This window comes from Rhinatrema bivittatum, chromosome 12 (genome assembly GCF_901001135.1).
Source record: "Rhinatrema bivittatum chromosome 12, aRhiBiv1.1, whole genome shotgun sequence".
Taxonomy (NCBI): Eukaryota; Metazoa; Chordata; class Amphibia; order Gymnophiona; family Rhinatrematidae; genus Rhinatrema; species Rhinatrema bivittatum.
The window spans coordinates 7,123,641-7,143,335 of NC_042626.1; the positions used below are offsets into that span (position 1 = coordinate 7,123,641).

Below are 19,695 nucleotides of genomic sequence, written 5' to 3' on the forward strand. Positions count from 1 at the left end.
GAAGGTCAGGTTAGGGGGAATGGAAGTTCCCTTCCAGGCCGCTCTGATTTCGGAGTGGCCTGGGAGGGAACGGGGGGAGGCAGCGTGGCTCGTTGTGCACCCCCTTGAGCATTCCAACCCCTGATTTTATAACTTGCGTGCGCCTGCGCGTGCAAGTTATAAAATCGGGTGCACATGTGAGTGCGCGCACCTTTTTAAAATCTACCCCTAAATGTTAAAATATTTCCCATTACTGCCTGTTGAATAAGCACTCTGCCTACAGCCTACAAAGCCTTTACCTGTTTTCTAAAAATCTTTATATCATTAATAGCTCGAGTTGATGCAGGAAGCACATTCCGCATCATAGGGCCAATGACAGAAACAGCCTGACTTCTAGATTCCTTCAGACAAAAGGCTCTCACAGAAGGGAGTTCTAAGACTTCTTTTTCTTGGGAACGCAGAGCTTTTGTAGGAACATAAGGGGGCAATACTTGCCTCAAATAGAGTGGGCCATGCATTTTTATTACTTTAAAGACCAATAACAATAGTTTAAGCCGGGTACATTAATAAGGAGGGAAACAGATAGTATGTTTGTATCCATTATTAAAAATACATGCATACTGTCCAGTTCTCGCGTGTACTAGAAAGTTGGTGAGGTACATGCGTACCCACTGAAATGGATGTGATGAATGTACATCCCTATTATACAGTAGTTCCAGCTAATTAGAACAGTGTAGTATAGTTAAGTACAGAGAACTTGTAACTTTCACTAGAAACGTCCAATCCAAAAGTTAGATCACAAATTTTGTACTGTGGAAGCCACAGTAACCATGGAAAGAAATTCCTTACTTGAGCATCCTTTGTGGAAAGAGTGGTGGATGCATGGAAAAGCCTCCCAGAGCCAGAGGTTAGGAGAGAAAAGGCAGCAGAATTCAAGAAATTCTGGGACAAGCAAAGAGGATTCCTAGCGATAGGGAAATGCAGGGAAAACCAGAGAACAAGTAGGGTCTGCGGACCTGTACATTAACAGAAAAATATTTGTGACTTGTTTACAGGTATTTTATCACATCTTCTTCTATCTCAAGAAACTCTGCAGGGAAATGGATCTATGTGTGGTCATAAAAGGAATGTCTTTCCTGTTGCAAACCAGCATGGGCATTCTGGGTAACTGCATTATCCTATTTGCCTACATTCAAGTACTGTGCAAACTAACACTTATTGATATCATACTTTCCCAGATAGCATTTGCCAACACCATGGTGCTACTCACAAGAGGAGTCCCTCAGACTATGACGGTCTTTGAATCAGAGCATATCCTGGATGATGTTGGTTGCAAAACAGTCATTTACTTATATAGGATAGTCCGTGCACTATCTGTGTGCATGACTTGTCTCCTCAGTGTGTTCCAGGCCGTGACTCTCATGCCAGTCAACTCCCGTTGGTCCCACCTAAAAACAATAGTGCCCAAACATCTAGTGTCGTGGATCACTTGCATCTGGCTGCTAAACATGGCAGTGTGCATTGCAGCCCCCTTTTTCTCTTCTACCCCAAGGAATGGTACCATCCAGAAGTTCACCCTGAACCTAGGCTTCTGCCACGTGCACTTTCCTGACCAGGTCGGCTACATCATCAATGGAGTGGCTGTCTCCGTGCGGGATTTTATCTTTGTTATACTCATGGTGCTAGCCAGCGTCTACATCTTGTTGATCCTTTACAGACACCACAGGCAGGTGCAAGGCATCAAGAGTTCCAACAACAGTCAGAAGACTGTAGCGGAAACCAAAGCTGCCAGAACTGTTCTACAGCTGGTCCTGCTTTATGTGATTTTCTTTGGCATCGATAACATTATTTGGATTTACATGCTGACAGTCACGCAGGTCCCTGTTCTCGTAACTGACATGAGGGTTTTCTTTTCTTCTTGTTATGCCTCCTTTAGCCCTTTAATCATTATCGGGTCCAACAGAAGGATACAGAATATCTACAAGTTTGCCTTCAAGAAGGAAAAACTGAGTCGCCCGGATGTTTATGTCTCCCATGTGAAAGTTTAGAAAAAAAGACTGCATACTTTCTAGGATGTAAGTAACACCCACAGCCAGCAATATCCAGCCTTTAGTGTTGTCACTTGACATAGGGCAACCCTGGCAGTCTGATCCTATTCTGGCTTTGCATCCACTGCATCTCTGGTAATTCCAATTTTTCTAGGAAAGGCAGGGCTACTAGTCCAATATCTATAGATGCAGTGGAGACAAAATCAGGTAGCGTGGCTAAACAGAACTCCCTAGTTTTAGCAACTCAAAGTGAAGATGTTCCTGGGGATGTAATTTGGTCAAGGAGAAAATCTACTGAATATTTCAATTGACAAGCCCAACTCTATCCAAACAAATAACATGTGTCATGTACGTGGGTACCTTCCAAAGAGATACTGCTTGGGTAGGTTCTTTGAGAATTCACTAAATATATATGGAAACAAAAGTACTCACATACTTTGCTGCTATACAGCTGTGAAAATTGTTCTGTTTTCTTCCCTGCAATTCCACTCACCAGTTTCCCTGGATGCCTTTTTATCACCAACAGTCTTAACATTTCTATTCAACACTGAATCTGATTGATCCGTATAGGTTATAATGTCACAGATTCCATCACAAATGAAGCATGGATCTTGATTCCTCAGTTTAAAAGCTTCCTGTTCACAGCTGCCATGAACAGAAAAGGAGTTAAAGTGCGGTGTTCCTGCCTTGTGAATTTTTCATGAAAAAAAAAATCACCTTTTCAAATTCTTATAAATGTATTAAAAATAATCAATTCATTTTTCTCTTTTGTTTTCATATACATTTGTCATAACTGTTCCTTTCCCCATCTCTCCTAGACATTGGATTTTTGGTGAAAAGTTTCACCAAGTTTCAACTGTAAACATGAAAGATTTTGCATTAAATCCTACTGCTGAAAGTTATCATGAAGAGAGGGGGAATAAATATCAAATGCTCAAGAAATTATGCACAAATGAAAGATGTAATTTTCAGAATCCTTGGATCAAGACACCTGGTGCATTTTTCCTGTGGTCAGATTTAATCAGTAAGCTCTTTGAGAGCAGGGGCATGGTGGTAAAATGAATTATTCTGTACAGTGCTGTGTACACTGATGATTCTAGATGTGTATCATTTTGCTACATCCATTGTTCAACATATCCTCACGATATTCACTTGGAAGGCCAGGTCAACATCTATTCAGACATTAAATGAATATATCCCTCTTCTGCTTCCCAAGAAGAAGAAAACAATTTGGAATAATTGACTATTTTATTCTACAGCGCAGACACTGTATTGGGAAATGTGCTTATTATGATACACTGAACAACCAGGGTAAGGTTTAATGGAAGACTACAACACCCTTCCCCCCTACCACTCCCATTTCACAGTTGTCAAATCATATTTAGTTATTAACAATAATGAAATTCCTTACTCCATCAAAGACTGATCTGCCCAAAGGAACCAGGTGACGCCAACAGGATTATTAAATAACAGCTGACTAATTTTTCTAATACAAAGGGAGGATAACTTTCAAACAAATGCGCACGGCAGCATATATGCGTGTACATGGTTGCCAGCAGATCTATGCTAGCATTTTTATAACCCCTGTGTATGATATACATGCATTTTTTAAAATATGCAGATCTCTAACTCACAACATACGTGTGTATGTAGGTTTACGTGCAGATACATGCAATCCATTGAAAGAATGCATATCAATAAACTGACCACCTGTACTCTTCCTACCTATTTAAAAATATAAGAACATAAGAACATGCCATACTGGGTCAGACCAAGGATCCATCAAGCCCAGCATCCTGTTTCCAACAGTGGCCAATCCAGGCCATAAGAACCTGGCGAGTACCCAAAAACTAAGTCCATTCTATGTTACTGTTGCTAGTATTAGCAGTGGCTGTCAACTTAATTAATAGCAGGTAATGGACTTCTCCTCCAAGAACTTATCCAATCCTTTTTTAAACACAGCTATACTAACTGCACTAACCACATCCTCTGGCAACAAATTCCAGAGTTTAATTGTGCGTTGAGTAAAAAAGAACTTTCTCCGATTAGTTTTAAATGTGCTACTTGCTAACTTCATGGAGTGCCCCCTAGTCCTTCTATTATTTGAAAGTGTAAATAACTGATTCACATCTACCCATTCTAGACCTCTCATGATTTTAAACACCTCTATCATATCCCCCCTCAGCCGTCTCTTCTCTAAGCTGAAAAGTCCTATGCGTGAAAATAAAGTAGGAAGCACATAATTCGGGATTTATGAGGCAATTTGGTATTTTTTTCTAACATGCATGCATCAATTAAAAATGATCAGTTTTACCAATTAGTCCACCAGTTCACTTAGTCCTTTTCCAGGTCATAGAGACCCTCCTTGTTCTTCAGCCTGAAGTCCCCACAGCCAATAGTACACAAACTTGTTTAATGTCACTTTTGCCAGATAGCAGATGTAAAGTTGCATGAGTAGCTTGGCAAATCTACATGCATAATGCCTTCTAAAATAGCACCTTATCCTCATAAATGTTGGCCCCTTTCCCGGAACTCTGCGTGTATATGTGTGTGCGAAACTGAAAATACGAATGCAGAGGGCATGAGCAAAGGCTACTTATGCTTGCATATGCTATTTTTTACGCTTGTAACATTTTGAAAATTCACCCCTAAATTTGCAAAAGACACTGCCAGAATGCCCAGTCCTACTCTCCATAAAGTGATGCCCTTGAAGAGGATCTGGCTTATAAAAGGTCCATTATACAGTGGAACCTGCCCTTTTCATTCAACTGATTCCTATAACGGCTGTAACAGAAAACTGTTCTTTCAATGAGGAAGTGTTAAGACACCAATTAAGAGACAATCGTATTCTGCTTCCTGCTACAGGGCACCAGCAGTCACACTCGGTTAGAATTAGTAATCAACCAGTTCCACCAGTAAATTGATCTGACAGTTACCTCACCTCTCCATAGGCTGGCTGTGTCCTCAAGTATAGGGACATACCACAATGGCTAATTTTGTAGGCTTATGGGCATCATATACCAAGCAATCATGAGTCATGGATTAAAACTTAAGTCCTACTGTAGTGGTGGTGAATTTCTTTGTGAATAAAATTCCCCAAAGCAGAAACAGTCCAGAAGTGCCATAGCCTACGAGACACACTGTGAAGACAGCATGGAGAAGCAGCAGCAGATGCAACCCATGCACACCAGGTAAGACATAACTTTCTCAACTTCACAAGCAAACCAGAACTATGGACCCGATTTAGGGTAAGGTGGACTATGAATGGCAACACAATTAAGCCAATTGTCCTCATGCACACTGGGAAGGGTTACAAACCCTGAGACTCAGTGATTCTCTTTTTATTGTAGCATCACTTTCACTAAAGCCTGGCCCACACTGCAGCTCTTAAACTGCTTCTGTTTTTTTTCTGATTTAATATCTGCTCATACTTCAGTTTGATGTCAGTGGCTACACTGGTGGAAAGGTAGTCAGCAAACTACTTGCAAAAACATTGAAAACTAAAATGATATATTTTTTTTTCAGAATAAAAAAAGGAATGTCACATGATCTCCTAAAGTAGATTTTGCTTCCCTTGGTCACATTATCGACAGTAAAAATTGCTCCAGTCAGTCACTGGGATTTTTTTCAATGGGGGATGGGCCCTTCCTTGCTTTTTTTTTTCCGCTATGGCATTCATTTCGTTTCTAATAAACAAAACAAAATGGAATAAATATCAAGCAAAATTAAAAACAAATAAACCTAAAATGAAATGAAAAAATGAAACAAAAGGAACATTTTTTCCATTCACACCCCTAACCCGAATGTGTGTGAACTTAAATGCATATCTCCCATATGAGCAGAAGTTTACTTCTTCCCAGGGTGGGGGAGGGGTTTGCACTTATACACATTTTTCCATTTTCAAAAGCAGATGTGTAAAATTTCCCCAAAAATGTCTGCGCACATGATTGCAGGTGTAATTATGTGCAGGTAGTTTTGGTGAGATAATTTTCAAAGTGATTTTATGTGCATACGTTTAGTTTGAAAATTGGTGTAACTTATGCACATAATTGCCGTAAAATTAATGTAGACTATTCCCAAATTACTCCCTAAATGCTGTGACTCGCTCAAAGACTGAACTACGCCTCTCTGATTTGTAGTTAAGGTTTTTGCTGTAATAGATCCGTGTTCATTTCTGCGAGTTTTAGTGCATGTTAGTTTACTAGTATGCACTAATAGGTAAAGCAGAACTGTATCACTATCCAGGCAAGTGAAGCCTGGATAGTGATACAGTTCTGTGTACTAGTGTTCCTCAAGCCAGTCCTGGCATATCCCCTCGCCTGTCTGGTTTTCAGGATATCCACACACTGGCCCCACTGCATGCAAATCTATCCCATGCATATTCATTGTAGATATTAAGAGAACCAGTCTAGCTAGGAGGTGCTCCAGGATTGGCTTAAAAACATTGCTGTACACAACACATGACATCAGAAGCTGGAAGACGTACATTTTAATCCCCTGTACCCCATCAAGCCCCCTTTCACATTTCTCTCCCTTCTCCATCTGGCACCTCACCTCTCCTCCCTATTATGTACACCCTTTCCCCAGCTCCCTCATAAGTTACATTTACTCTTGCACCCCTTCCTTCCTCCATGAGATCCCATTCTCCCCCACATAAGAAAGAACATAAGAAATTGCCCAGCATCCTGTTTTCAACAGTGGCCAATCCAGGCTACAAGTACCTGGGCTGGCAAGTACCCAAACACCAAGAAGATCCCATGTTTCTGATGCCAGTAATAGCAGTGGCTATTCCCTAAGTAAACTTGATTAATAGCAGTTAATGGACTTCTCCTCCAAGAACTTATCCAATCCTTTTTTAAACACAGCTATATTAACTGCACTAACCACATCCTCTGGCAACAAATTCAAGAGCTTAATTGTGCGTTGAATGAAAAAGAATTTTCTCCGATTAGTCTTAAATGTGCTACTTGCTAACTTCATGGAGTGCCCTCTAGTCCTTGTATTATCTGAAAGAGTAAATAACTGATTCACATCTACCCATTCTAGACCTCTCATGATTTTAAAGACCTCTATCATATCCTCCCTCAGCCGTCTCTTCTCCAAGCTGAAAAGTCCTAACCTCTTTAGTCTTTCCTCATAGGGGAGCTGATCCATCCCCTTTATCATTTTGGTCGCCCTTCTCTGTACCTTCTCCAGTGCAACTATATCTTTTTTGAGATGCGGCGACCAGAATTGTACACAGTATTCAAGGTGCGGTCTCACCATGGAGCGATACAGAGGCATTATGACATTTTCCGTTTTATTAACCATTCCCTTCCTAATAATTCTTAACGTTCTGTTTACTTTTTTGACTGCTGCAGCACACTGAGCCGATGATTTCAATGTGTTATCCACTATGATTCCTAGATCCTTCAGAACTCTGGGGTACATACAATCTGGTCCAGGTGATTTGCTACACTTTAGTTTGTCAATCTGGCCTACTACATCGTCCAGGTTCACAGTGATTTGTTTCAGTCCATCTGACTCATCACCCCTTGAAAACCATCTCCAGAACTGGTATCTCACCAACATCCTCATTAGTAAACACGGAAGCAAAGAATTAATTTAGTCTTTCTGAAATGGCCTTATCTTCCCTAAGTGCCCCTTTAACCTCTCGGTCATCTAATGGTCCAACCGACTCCCTCACAGGCTTCTTGCTTCGGATATATTTTTAAAAGCTTTTATTATGAGTTTTTGCCTCTATAGACAACTTCATTTCAAATTCTCTCTTCGCCTGTCTTATCAATGTTTTACACTTAACTTGACAATGCTTATGTTTTATCCTATTTTCTTCAGATGGATCCTTCTTCCAATTTTTGAAGGATTTTTTTTTTTTTTGCTAAAACAGCCTCTTTCACCTCACCTTTTAACCATGATGGTAATTATTTTGCCTTCCTTTCACCTTTCTTAATGTGTGGAATACATATGGACTGCGCCTCTAGGATTGTATTTTTAAACAATGTCCACGCCTGTTGTACAATTTTAATCTTTGCAGCTGCACCTTTCAGTTTTTTTCTAACTATTTTCCTCATTTTATCAACGTTTCCCTTTTGAAAGTTTAGTGTTAGAGCTGCAGATTTACTTATTGTGCCCCTTCCAGTTATTAGTTTAAATTTGTTCATGTTATGATCACTATTGCCAAGTGGCCCCACTACCGTTACTTCTCTCACCAAATGCTGCGTTCCACTAAGAATTAAATCTAAAATAGTTCCCTCTTTTGTTGGTTCCTGAACCAATTGCTGCATGAAGCAGTCATTTATTACATCCAGGAACTTTATGTCTCTAACAAGTCCTGATGTTACATTTACCCTGTCAATATTGGGGTAATCGAAATCTCCCATTATTAATGCACTGCCAGATTGGTTAGCTTCCCTGATTTCTCTTAGCATTTCATCATGTCTGATCATTTTGGCCAGGTGGATGGTAGTATACTCCTAGAGTTTCCCACTCTCCCCCCTCCCCCCCACTTCCCCATTATGTGCTCCAACATTGGCAGAATTCAGTGCAGCCCTCTACAGCTTCTCCAGCTGCTGGTGCCACTTCTCCCGACCTGTATGGTTCAGTGATGTTTTGTTTGAGCCGTGTGGAGCTCTGGGTGTATGGGTCGAAAAGAAGATCATTGAACCATATGGGGGAAGCAGTGAGCAGGGACTTCTCCTGCACACCTGGCCCCCATGCCCTGGATAACTCCATGTGGTGACCAGCGGTGGGGCACTTCAATATGGCGCCCTTATGGCCGAGACTACAGCACTGCAGAGCAGTGACATTTATCGGTTGGATTAAGGGCCCATGATTGCAGGGTTCCAGGTTCTGGGGGGGAGCCCTGGTGCATGGCCGTGTTGCAAGGGCCAGGCTAAGTCAGCTGAGTCAACAGAAGCCACCTCTGACTGAGCTCAAAGCCCAAAGAAGCAGGAGGAAACTGTCAGGCTGAAAACAAAAGAAAACCTGAGATTTCTCCTAAAATATCCTTTTTATTGATCTTAAGCTTTAAAAACCATCTGCTCTATAGAGGATTAAAGCAGATTAGTTCCAATGCCTCCAGCTGTATGGAAAGTTTAAGGCGGGTTTTTTTTTCTCACTTGGCCTTGGAACATCTGGTATCATATTAAAGTGAAATAAAGTTGAGGCCTTATTGTTACTGTGGCCTCCACAGTCCCCAGGTGGTGTGGATCTGTGTCACTTAATATACTACAGTGAGCCCTGAGCACCCTGAGAAAAAGGAGGTGATAAAACCTTCTTTGGCTTCATACAGGAGAGTCAGAAAAGCAAAGGAGGAGTGGGACCAGCGGAAGGCAGAAATCTTTAAATAAGTTATTTTGCTCAGACGAAGGGGAAGGTCACACACCTAATGCAGGAAAAGGCACTTATAAATGTGAAAAGGATTACAAACCCATCTACGGAGGAGGAAGAGCTTGAAGTGCTTACACAAATGAGAGGAGAAAAGGCCATGGGACCTTGCAATCATTTCAGTGTGGTTTGAGGTTGATTCACTGCTCCATGCAGGTCACTACAGTGCTTTATTTCCATCTTCTTAACAATAAGGAATCCTCTCTGCTCTATTCATCCTACAACTTTGTGAATTCTGCTGCCTTCTTGGCCTCCACCACTTCCTCCAGGAGGACATTCCATGCAGCCTTTCTGTAAAGAAATATCTTCTGATGTTGTCCCAGAGTCTGCCTCTTTGTAGCTTCATACTGTGCCCCCTGGTTCCACAGCTTCCTTTCCACTGGAAAAGGTTTATTTATGCATTGATATTTTTCAGGTATTTAAATGTCTGTATTATATCCCCTGCCTCTCCTTTCCTCCACTCTAGGGCATAAATGTTCAGGTTCTGAAGTCTCATCTCATCTCACCTTTTTCTGGACCACCTCCATCTTGTCTTTACCCTTTTTGAGATGAGGTCTCCAAAACTGGACACAGTACTCCAGGTGAGGCCTCGCCAATGACCTGGACAGTGGCATTATCACCTCTTTTTTTTTCTACTGGTTATGCCTTCTTGTTGCAGCCCAGCATCACTCTGACTTTAGCCACTGCCTTGTCACACTATTGCACCACCTTGAGATCATTAGGCAGTCCCAGACAGCATTGCCCTGAGTTCTCTCTCTTGCTCAGTGCACATCAGCATCTTTCTTCCCCCCATTCCCTCATCGTGTAAATGTCCTTTGCAATTTTGCACCACAAAATGCATGAATGCACTGAATTTAACTGCCAAGCCTTTGCCCACTCTTCAAGCTTTTTTTGGTCACTTTGTATTCTGTCTACTGCTTCAGGCATGTCCACAGTGCGGTACAGGAGCATTTGCTGGCCTGAGCAAACCTTCAGTAATGCACCCTCCTCCCCAGATTTACCTATTGGGGGACAGTCCAACACAGTGATTCCTCCTACCTGCGGCAGCGGCTCCAGCACAGCACTTCCTTCTTCGGAGGTATTGGATCTGTCACAGCACCCCTCAGGATATTACTGAAATCCAGGACTTTGAGCTTTGTGTGACTTCTGTCTACCTTGGTTATTATGTCAGGCCATACCATCTGATGATTACTGGTGTTCAGGTGGACACCCAGTTGGACATTAGATTCATTGTCACTATTTCTGAAAACCAGGTTTAGCATCACCCTTCTCTGTGTAGCTTCCATCAGCAATTATATGTGAGCAGAGTTCCTTGAAGAGCATCCACAATCTGTACTTCTAGATGATTCAGCAAATGGCTTCAATGCACATCGAATGGTTAAAGTTTCCTACCAACAAAATCTCTTCCTTCATTACCACCTTTCTGACACTCTTTCTCACAGAAGATTGGTAAACAAGCTAGGCAGCATGGGAGTAGGAAGGACAGTTGAAAATTGGGTGAGAAATGTGTTGAGTGACAAAACATAGATGGTGGTGATCAATGGAATTCACTCTGGAGAAGACAGAGAGACCAGTGGGGTTCTCCATGCCTCAGCACATTTTTGGAATATCTTTATTAGGAGCATTGCAAGGGGACTTGAGGAAAAAATGTGCTTGCTGTAGACAATACAAAAATCTGTTACAGAGTGGACATGCATGAAAGGGGGAAAAAAAATGAAAAGGGGGCTTGTGAAAACTGGAAGAAAGGTTGAGGGTTTGAAAAATGAGCTTCAGAGCTAAAAGTGTAAAATCTTTCATGTGGGATGCAAAAATGCATTAGTTGCACATCATTTAGCAGGACATGAACTGGAAACTGTCAAACCAGAAAGAAATCTCTGAGTAATCACCTCAGATGACCTCAGGGTTGCCAGTCGGTTCTACTGAAGCAACAGGGAAAGCTAACAGTGTGCTTGAGTGCAAAAGGAAGAGGAAAAGGGAGCTCATGTTGTCCTTGCATAAGCCACTAGTGAGACTCTCCCTTGAGTCTTGCGTTCACGTTCTAAAGGCTGAAAATTCATAAGGAAATTGTTCAGAGAAGGGATACAAAAATGGTCCAGGGCCTCTATCACAAACCATACAGTGAAATACTTGAGAAACTCAAAATAAACTCAGAGGAGGAAAGAAGGAAAAGCTGGTGGGGGTGATTATGATAGAAACATTCAAATGTTTGACAGATTTTGATGAATTATAGGAGGGGGAAGTTTTTCTTAGAAAAGGAATTTCAAGGACAAGAGGTCACGATCTAAATTTGCAGGTGCCAGAGGATCAGAGGAAACGAGAAAATATTTCTTTACTGAGAGGGTGGCAGATACAGGTAGCAACCTACTAACAGCAGGGTGTGCAGTTCTTTAAGATGACATGGAAAACACCATCGCCATTTCTTGTTTTGTTTTGTGTTGCTTCCTGTTCAACACAACATAAAAAAACAACAAAATTTTGATTTTGTTTTGTTAGCATGCACTAAATTGTTTTTGTGCATGCTAAATAGTTTAAACCAATTTAGTACATGTTCAAAAGCAGAAATGAATCGAAATGAAAAAAAAAAAAAAGAAAAACAACAACCAAAATGAAATGAAAGATTTCGCCATGCACACCCCTAACCAATAGATGTGACAGAAACCAGTACTGTGACAGAATTCAAGCACCCTTGGGACAGATATACAGGACAGTGGGTTAGAAGGCTGCAGTATAAATGACCCATTTTTCTCTCCCTTGAGAGTAGAGGCAAGGGGGGAGGTGATGAGCAGAAAATAAAGGAAGCATGATCTCATGATGTTGTGGGCCGTGGGGTAGCTGGGTCAGAACCAGCAGGCTACCACTTCCCAGAAACCAACTGGGTCAATTGCCAGCAGACTGATGGTGGCCGGGTACTGTTCCTCAAGACGATAAGGAAATAACAAGGGTCAGATAAAGGAAGCATGACCTAGTGACACAGCAGGCCATGGGGGTAACTAGTTTGGTAGGACCAAGCTACAGTAGTCCCCGAAACCAGTTAGGTTCTTGCCATCCAGTAAGGTCACAAGCACCTATTTTGTTGATGGTTCAGCCAACAGCCTCACTATTTATTGTAACTGTTTATATAAAGTTGAATGGTAAGATATGGGGAATATTAAGTATGGGTTAAGTATGGGATCTTATATGTTTCTCTACCTAGGTTAGTAGATGATAACCAATGAGGAAGACAGCAAAAACTATCACAGCTCCTAGCAGCTGGGATATGTCCTTAGCAGTGTGGTACAACTGGGCAGACTGAAGGAGTCAATAAGTCTTTTTCTGCTCTCATCTACTATTTTACTTAGTTACTATGAGTCACCATGGATAAGTGAGTAGAAGAGTCTGGGAGAAGACCATTCAACCTTTGCTGTTAAATGTAATGTACAAGATCAAAGCAAATAGTTGTTGTGTTGCACAAAAGGGCCATTATAAATGTTACAGTCTGTAGATGTGTTCATTCGGGTTGGTATAATTTGCAGGAAGGTGAATCAGTGCCTTCTCAACATTATCTCTGCAGTGTGTGCTTCTATGGTGTCTTGGTGCCTATTTAGTGTTATTGATTCCAGCGTTATTTTCACCATGATGTAAATCTGCAAAGTGACACCTGGAAATCAGGTCTTTATGGAATTTAATACTGAATGACAACCATCCCCTCGCGGTGCAAGCTTTGGTTTGTTCTGACGCTACTTCGCCATTAAGGAAACATTTGTCCTAGGGACAACCCAGCTGGTCCTCATTGTGTCCCTGGTGTGAAAGTTATGCTGCAATTAATTTTTTTTTTTCACCTGATTAACAAAAGTTGCAAACTTCTTTCCGCGTGTTTTTAAAGAAAATTTCCTTTTGCAATCTCAATTCGGGTATTGCAAGTCCACGTTGACATGGTGTGCAAAAATGCAATATTGCCATAATGCACCAATTCCCAGCTGGCTAGCACTGTATATAACATGGTAGGAGGCAAAGGAGCATCTGTTCGAGGTCCATTCACACTAAAACAAGGTAAGTCCAAAAAGAAAAAACAATTTGCCCTACAGAAGCCGAATATTATGTATGGGGTCTATAAGTGCTACATTCCTATATTGCTGCCAGGAAAAAAAAATCTTATCGTTTTTATAGTTTTCCCATGCAGCCTACATTTACCAATCATCTGCTAACATTTTACGGAGGAAGCTGGGAAGGCAGGGGCTGCTTTGCGTGTGTGTGTAGAGATGGTAAAGAGCACCTGGCTTCGGGTTCCAGTAGCGGAGGACTTTGCTGCATTGGGGGATATGCTGTTGTCACTTGCCTTCCCTGACCCTTGTGAAGAAGGGGAGGGAGCGTCCCATGAAACCAAGACCCACAACCATTTCCTCCAACACCTGGTGCCTTCTTAAAGAGGATCGGAAAAAAAAAATGTATCTTTTTCCCTTTTGAAAACATTTTTTACATAGTTAAGGGAAAAGATACATTTTTTCTTCCGATCATCTTTAAGACGGTACCAGGTATTGGAGGAATTGGTTTTAGGTCTTGGTTGGGTGGAGAAAGGAAAGATGTCTAAGTTTTGCACCATGCTTTTCAGACCCGGTTATTTATTTTTTCCATGAACTTATTTATTTTAAATGTAAAGTTTGGGGAGGGGGGGGTCATTTCATTGCATCCAAGTGACTCTCCTGGTTCTCACCAACTTGATAGCAAAATCTCCGCTTTTATTTCTTACAATAACATTTTTAATCAGCGTTTTAATTTTAATCCCTGGAAATTATCTCTTGCGTTCTTTGCACTGACAGAGTTTACAGGATTGTCTTTGAAATGTCTTTTCAGTCTCATAAATACAATATTTTCGTTACCAAAATCGATTCTGTCCCTCCCAATCCCAGGATAACAATTTGCACATAATGCAGAAATAATAGCAGCTAGGGAACAAAGACGAGGAAAATACCGCACTCTCACATAATCTCAAATAATCCCATGAAAAAGAGGTGACCCGTGCTGCACAAAATCAGTCTTCCCTCACTAGGGAAGCATTTGCTGGATTGATTATTGTTTGAACTGCTGGATTTTCTCTGGTTCTGATTTCTGAGTTCTGTTTTTCATAGCTCCTTTCTTTTAAGGAAGCGTCACAATTTCTCAGGAGAGACAGGATGGCAATTGAATGGTTAATCCTCGTAGTTTGTAATTCAATCCCCGTTCATATCCATTTAGCACAAATTTATCTTTCTTTAAGGAAACATCTAAAATCCTGGCTTTATCGATAAGCGTTCCTAGGATAGACAGGATGGTAGCTGAGTGGTTAACTCCTTGCCAACGTTCATTTGTAATTTTTTTGTTTTTATCTTTCTTTTGTAAATTTTTCTTTGGTTATATGAAGGTAGCTTTACTAATTTTAGGTGGGTATATACCTGAGATGGAAATTTCCAATATATCTTTGAGCATTTACCTTATGAATTGTTAGTTACTGAATGTTTAAGTATTGTTATATTGATTATCTTGTCTATATTTGGGTTGGGTTTAATTGGTTTTTCTAATATATATACTATGATTTACATGTATTTTGTGTTTCGCCTTGAAGTCTCTGAATGATAAGATATGGAATCAAGAATGACTACATAAATAAATAAATAAATACAATTGGGGTTTGGCACAAATTAGAAAGGGCATCCCAGTAGGTATAGCCAATTAACACCATTCTTTTTTTTCAATGGCTCCTATCTTACTATAAATTAAAATAGTTGTAGTCCGTCATGTACAAAAGGGCTAGGAGAGTACTCTGTCCTTAAACGATATTTGTGTAGTCATACAGAATCAAATCTATGGTGGTGACTCCCATAACTGGTGCAGGATATAATCACACCTTATAATGTGTAACAAGGTCACAGGGTGAGGGATTCTCAGTTACTGTTCTGGGCTACTTCTCACTTGCATGAATCCAGTTGCGTACACACTTTATGGTGGTATTAAATCTATCATTTTGCTGTTAATTGTTAAGCTATAAAAATAAGAGCCAGTATATTTGTCTTCAGCTTTAAAATCAGTAATTATCTAAGCTCAATCCATTATCCAAATAATTTACAAAGGCTTGGCATTCTGAGTCTCTCATTAATATTTTTGGAAACGTTTCTCTAGGTATTTCTATTATACAATTGAAACCCCTAGAAGTCTCAATATGTTGGTTGCCAAGCATAGATGAAAGGGAAATGTAAGAAAGTGGGAAGGAGATACCAGGACTGGGTCTTGCAATGAGATTTTAAAATAGTGGAATTTCAAAATAAAGAATGTGGAACCTGGAGATCTAACCTCAAAGAGCATGAACAACTGAAAGGGCCTGATTTTCACATGTGTAAATGCACTTTAGCCATGTAAGAGGGCTTTGGAAAATTGCTATAATATATACACTTGAATCATCAATAGATTTTACTCGTGTGAAGTGCACTGAAGGAAGGTAAATGGCTTTTGAAAACTGCTACAATAGTATATTATATTTACGTGTGACTCCTCTGAAAATGTACTTGAGAGGGAGCAAAGAATAAATCCAAACATGCAGTTCATCATAAGATGACACTTTTGGTTGGCTTTTTTACTGACATGAACATACATTTTCTGATTCTGCTGATAATCCATACTCGACAAATATTTGATTATAGCAACTGCAACAATTAATTGCAGTAAACTTGGTACAAGACAGGAAAACTGAAGTTATTGTTTTCATCTCTGGAAGCACCTGATCCAACAACATATTTTAAGCAAATTACTTTCTTCTTCTATACATGCTAAAAATAAACTTTAGATCATAGGATAGGATATATAGATTAGACCACTATGCAAAGTCCATCCCTTAAGGTATTAGAAACCAGAGGGTTTGAGTAACGTTTCACTGGAAAATAATTTTTTGTTGTTAAGTGGAACAACATAATTATATTAAGAAGTAGTTAGCAGGATAGGAATTATTCTGAAACAATTCTGCAGGAAAAGGAAATGGGTTTTTTTTCAGTTGCTACTGGTGAAAGTATTGGTATATCAGAACTTGCCTTTATCCAGGTGCTGTGCATTTATTGAGGGTAGGAAGGCCGGAGTTAGCAGCAGTGCCATATTGAGGGAAGCAAGCAAGACAAAGATCATTTTTTTGTGGTTTGTTTGTTTTTTTTTTCAATCGAAATCTCAGTGCATATGTCATTGTGTAAACTGGAATCACTTGTTCGATAAACAAGTTCTTTATGCCAATGGAGCACTGAGGATCTGCCTTTCCTTCCAAAGTGAAGAGAGATCATAGGCCAAACAGAGTCTGGTTTCCATTATTTAAAGTTGCACCTGCAGTCAAAGGGATAAAAACAGTTGCTCTCACGTTTGCTGTTCCCTCTAAGTCAGGTAGCAGTGCAGAAGGAGCCCCAGTATTGCTCATGAGTGACGCACAGTGCTGGAGCGTAGCTAGTGAAAGTTTATCCATGACACAGACAGGTGCTCCTCTTAGAAGAAACAGTGCCCAGGCTGTCCTGGAAGGCTAGGCTGGAGGGAGCTCAAGAGTCCACCATACCCGGCCTCTTTCTTTTGCTTCCAGCAGTAACCTGATGGTGGTGCCTCAGGGGGAAGGCAGAAATCAGCCCTTGTCACTATCAGTTTTTATCTCCTAGTGGAGATCCTGAGAACGGTATCTCCCTGGATAAGTACTGAAAATTTCTGCAGATTGCCAAGCCTCACTACCTTTATTTCTTCTCCATAACCTTTTCCAAGGGTCCATTCAACAAGCCCATAGCCATGGTCAGGACCTCGTCTGTAGGATGTGATGAAACGTGTTGTTCTGCTCTGCTGGTTGCTGCGGTGGTGAACTGGCATGAAATCCTTGTTCATGGAAAAGATGGCGAGTGCATGACTGATAGTGGGGCTTCTGCATCTGTGGACAACTCCCTCCACCTCCCATGGGACATGTCTGCATGTTTGGCAAAAATTAACCTCTCATTCACCTATAATCTTAGATCTGTATTACAAAAGGCTGTGTAATGTAAAATCAGAAAAATAACTAGGACTGGAAACCCTTATTACGATTACACTCAGGGTCACAGTCATTATATAAGAGGGTAATTGTTATGGTTATTGATGTTTGGGTGGATCCTTGGACACTGTGGCAGCTGACCACACCCACGGGGGGCAGTCCCGTGAGGGATCACGGTGTCAGGCTAGAGACTCTGGACACACAAACACAGATCTGAATCTTTATTTAAACAGTTTTGGAAACCACCAGAGGTGGCAGTAGTGAGTAGTAGATGTTGAGCCCAGCTGGGCGAGTATCCCACAGGACGCTGGGACAGCGAATCCTCTGCTTGGCTGTGCTGTAGTGGAAAGAGACTGAGAGTTATGAGTACACAGTGAGAGACATACAGAGTCCCAGGTAGAATAGGAGAAGCTCCAAGACAGGGAGAGCAGGCCCTCGAGGAGCGAGTACCTGATCCCTTGGAGTAGAGAGACTCAGTGGTATTGTACTCACACAGCGGTTCCACTAGACAAGAGGTCTGACACTGGAACAGAGAACAGGCCCTCGAGGAGCGAGTACCTGGTTCCAGGGAAGCAGTACTGTGGAACAGATGGTAGTTGTACTCGCAGATGGAAACTGTTATTGACGTCTTCCAAATAGAAAGGGTTGTAGATGCAGGCAGCGACTCAGGGAACATGGGTCCTCGAGGAGCGAGTGTGGGTTTCCTGATAGCACCTAAAAGAAGCAGAAGAGGCCCCCGAGGAGCGGGTACCTCGTTAGCAAAAAGAGTTCCAGATAAACGCTGGAGTAGCAGAGTAGCTTCGGTACGGAGAGCGAATCCCATCCGTAGTATTCCGGTTGCTAACTCGATTAGCTAGCAAAAGTTGTAGGCTTAAATATCCGGTCAGTGTGACGTCATCTGAGGGGGACGCCCCTGAGGTTCGCGCCAACGAGAAAATAAAGATGAGGGTGGCATGTGCGCACACACCCTATGGTACCTTGGAGGAGCATGGCGGGAAGCAGCACCAAAGCCGGTCCAGGAACGCCGGAGAGGTCGGCAGACAGAAGCCGCAGCAGCCAGTAGTCCAAGGTGAGCGGGAGGAGCCGCAAGAAGAGTGAGGTAGGCGAGGCGAAGCCGTCGTAGACCTACGGTCGCAACAGTAATAAAAGAGCAGGAACAATACATGTACCACTCTAGAGGGGCACTTTGAATCGATGTTGGTTTATGGGGGTGGTGTTACAGAAACATTCTGAGGTATTCGGAATAAAACTGACATCACTAAAGATTTGTAGTCATTATAATGGATGAAAAGTATAACTAGAGGGGTTGATTTAGATCAGCTTTCTCTCTCTCCACCTCCGCCGTGGCTTAGAGGGTAACTTTAAACAACTGTGCGCGCTGGCATATAACGCATGCATGTGGCTGTGCGTATATTTGGTATAGTATTTTGCAATGCGCGCATATGGTATGTGCATGTTTTATAAAATGCGTGTAATGCTACCATGCGTGAACGTAGGCTTACGTGCGAATGCACTGAAACCAGGTATATCAATGGCTTTATCGCGCATGCTTTACTCACCTATTTTAAATCTGTACGTGCATGCATTTTATGCATGAAAATATGTATGTCTTACATAAGTAGCAGTTTACATGCGTAAGTCATCCAATTTTAAAACATAAGCACATCGTGGAAATTAACCAGTTTGCCAATTAATCCACCAGTTAGTTCAGTCCTTCTCCTGGTCCTTCAGCCTGAACTCTCCAAGTCTACCCAGAACCACCCTGTCAGTAACTCCCAATAAACACATTTAATATCACTTATGGCAGATAATTAGTAGATGTAAAAATATGGGACGAAGTTGGAAATACATACATGTCTTTTAAAACAGCAACTTATACACGTAACTGTTATTCTGCCCCAGACTGCCCTCTTTTTTTAAACGCGTATATGAGCTCACGAAAGTGAATATAATCACGTATTTTTTACTTTTATAAAATAAGGAATATGTAGGTTACTTGTGCGCATATATGCTATATTTTACACATGCTACATTTTGAAAATTCAACTTTCAAATAATATTCACTCCTTGCTGGCAGATTTTCTGCAGGATTTTCTTAGCTTTCCCCTTGCAGACTGGCTAAATCACTAGAGGGGATGGATCAATATTCAGCGGTGGCAGAGCAGAGAAAATTAATTTTGGCTGATTATCTTTGTCCAAATAGCCAAACTTATCCCATTAAATGTACATCTGAATATCCATTAAATCTTGTGCAGAAAGTGTTGTCCACACAAATTTAGCCGGCTAGCA

At 41.2% G+C, this 19,695-nt stretch overlaps 1 protein-coding gene across 1 annotated transcript; it reads left to right on the top strand.

Moving 5' to 3' along the window:
• The first annotated feature begins 1,079 nt into the window (after positions 1-1,079).
• On the top strand, positions 1,080-2,027 carry LOC115074249 (olfactory receptor class A-like protein 1). The gene has a single exon (XM_029573548.1). It carries the CDS (start codon positions 1,080-1,082, stop codon positions 2,025-2,027), a length of 948 nt encoding a protein of 315 aa, XP_029429408.1.
• Positions 2,028-19,695: the final 17,668 nt, after the last annotated feature.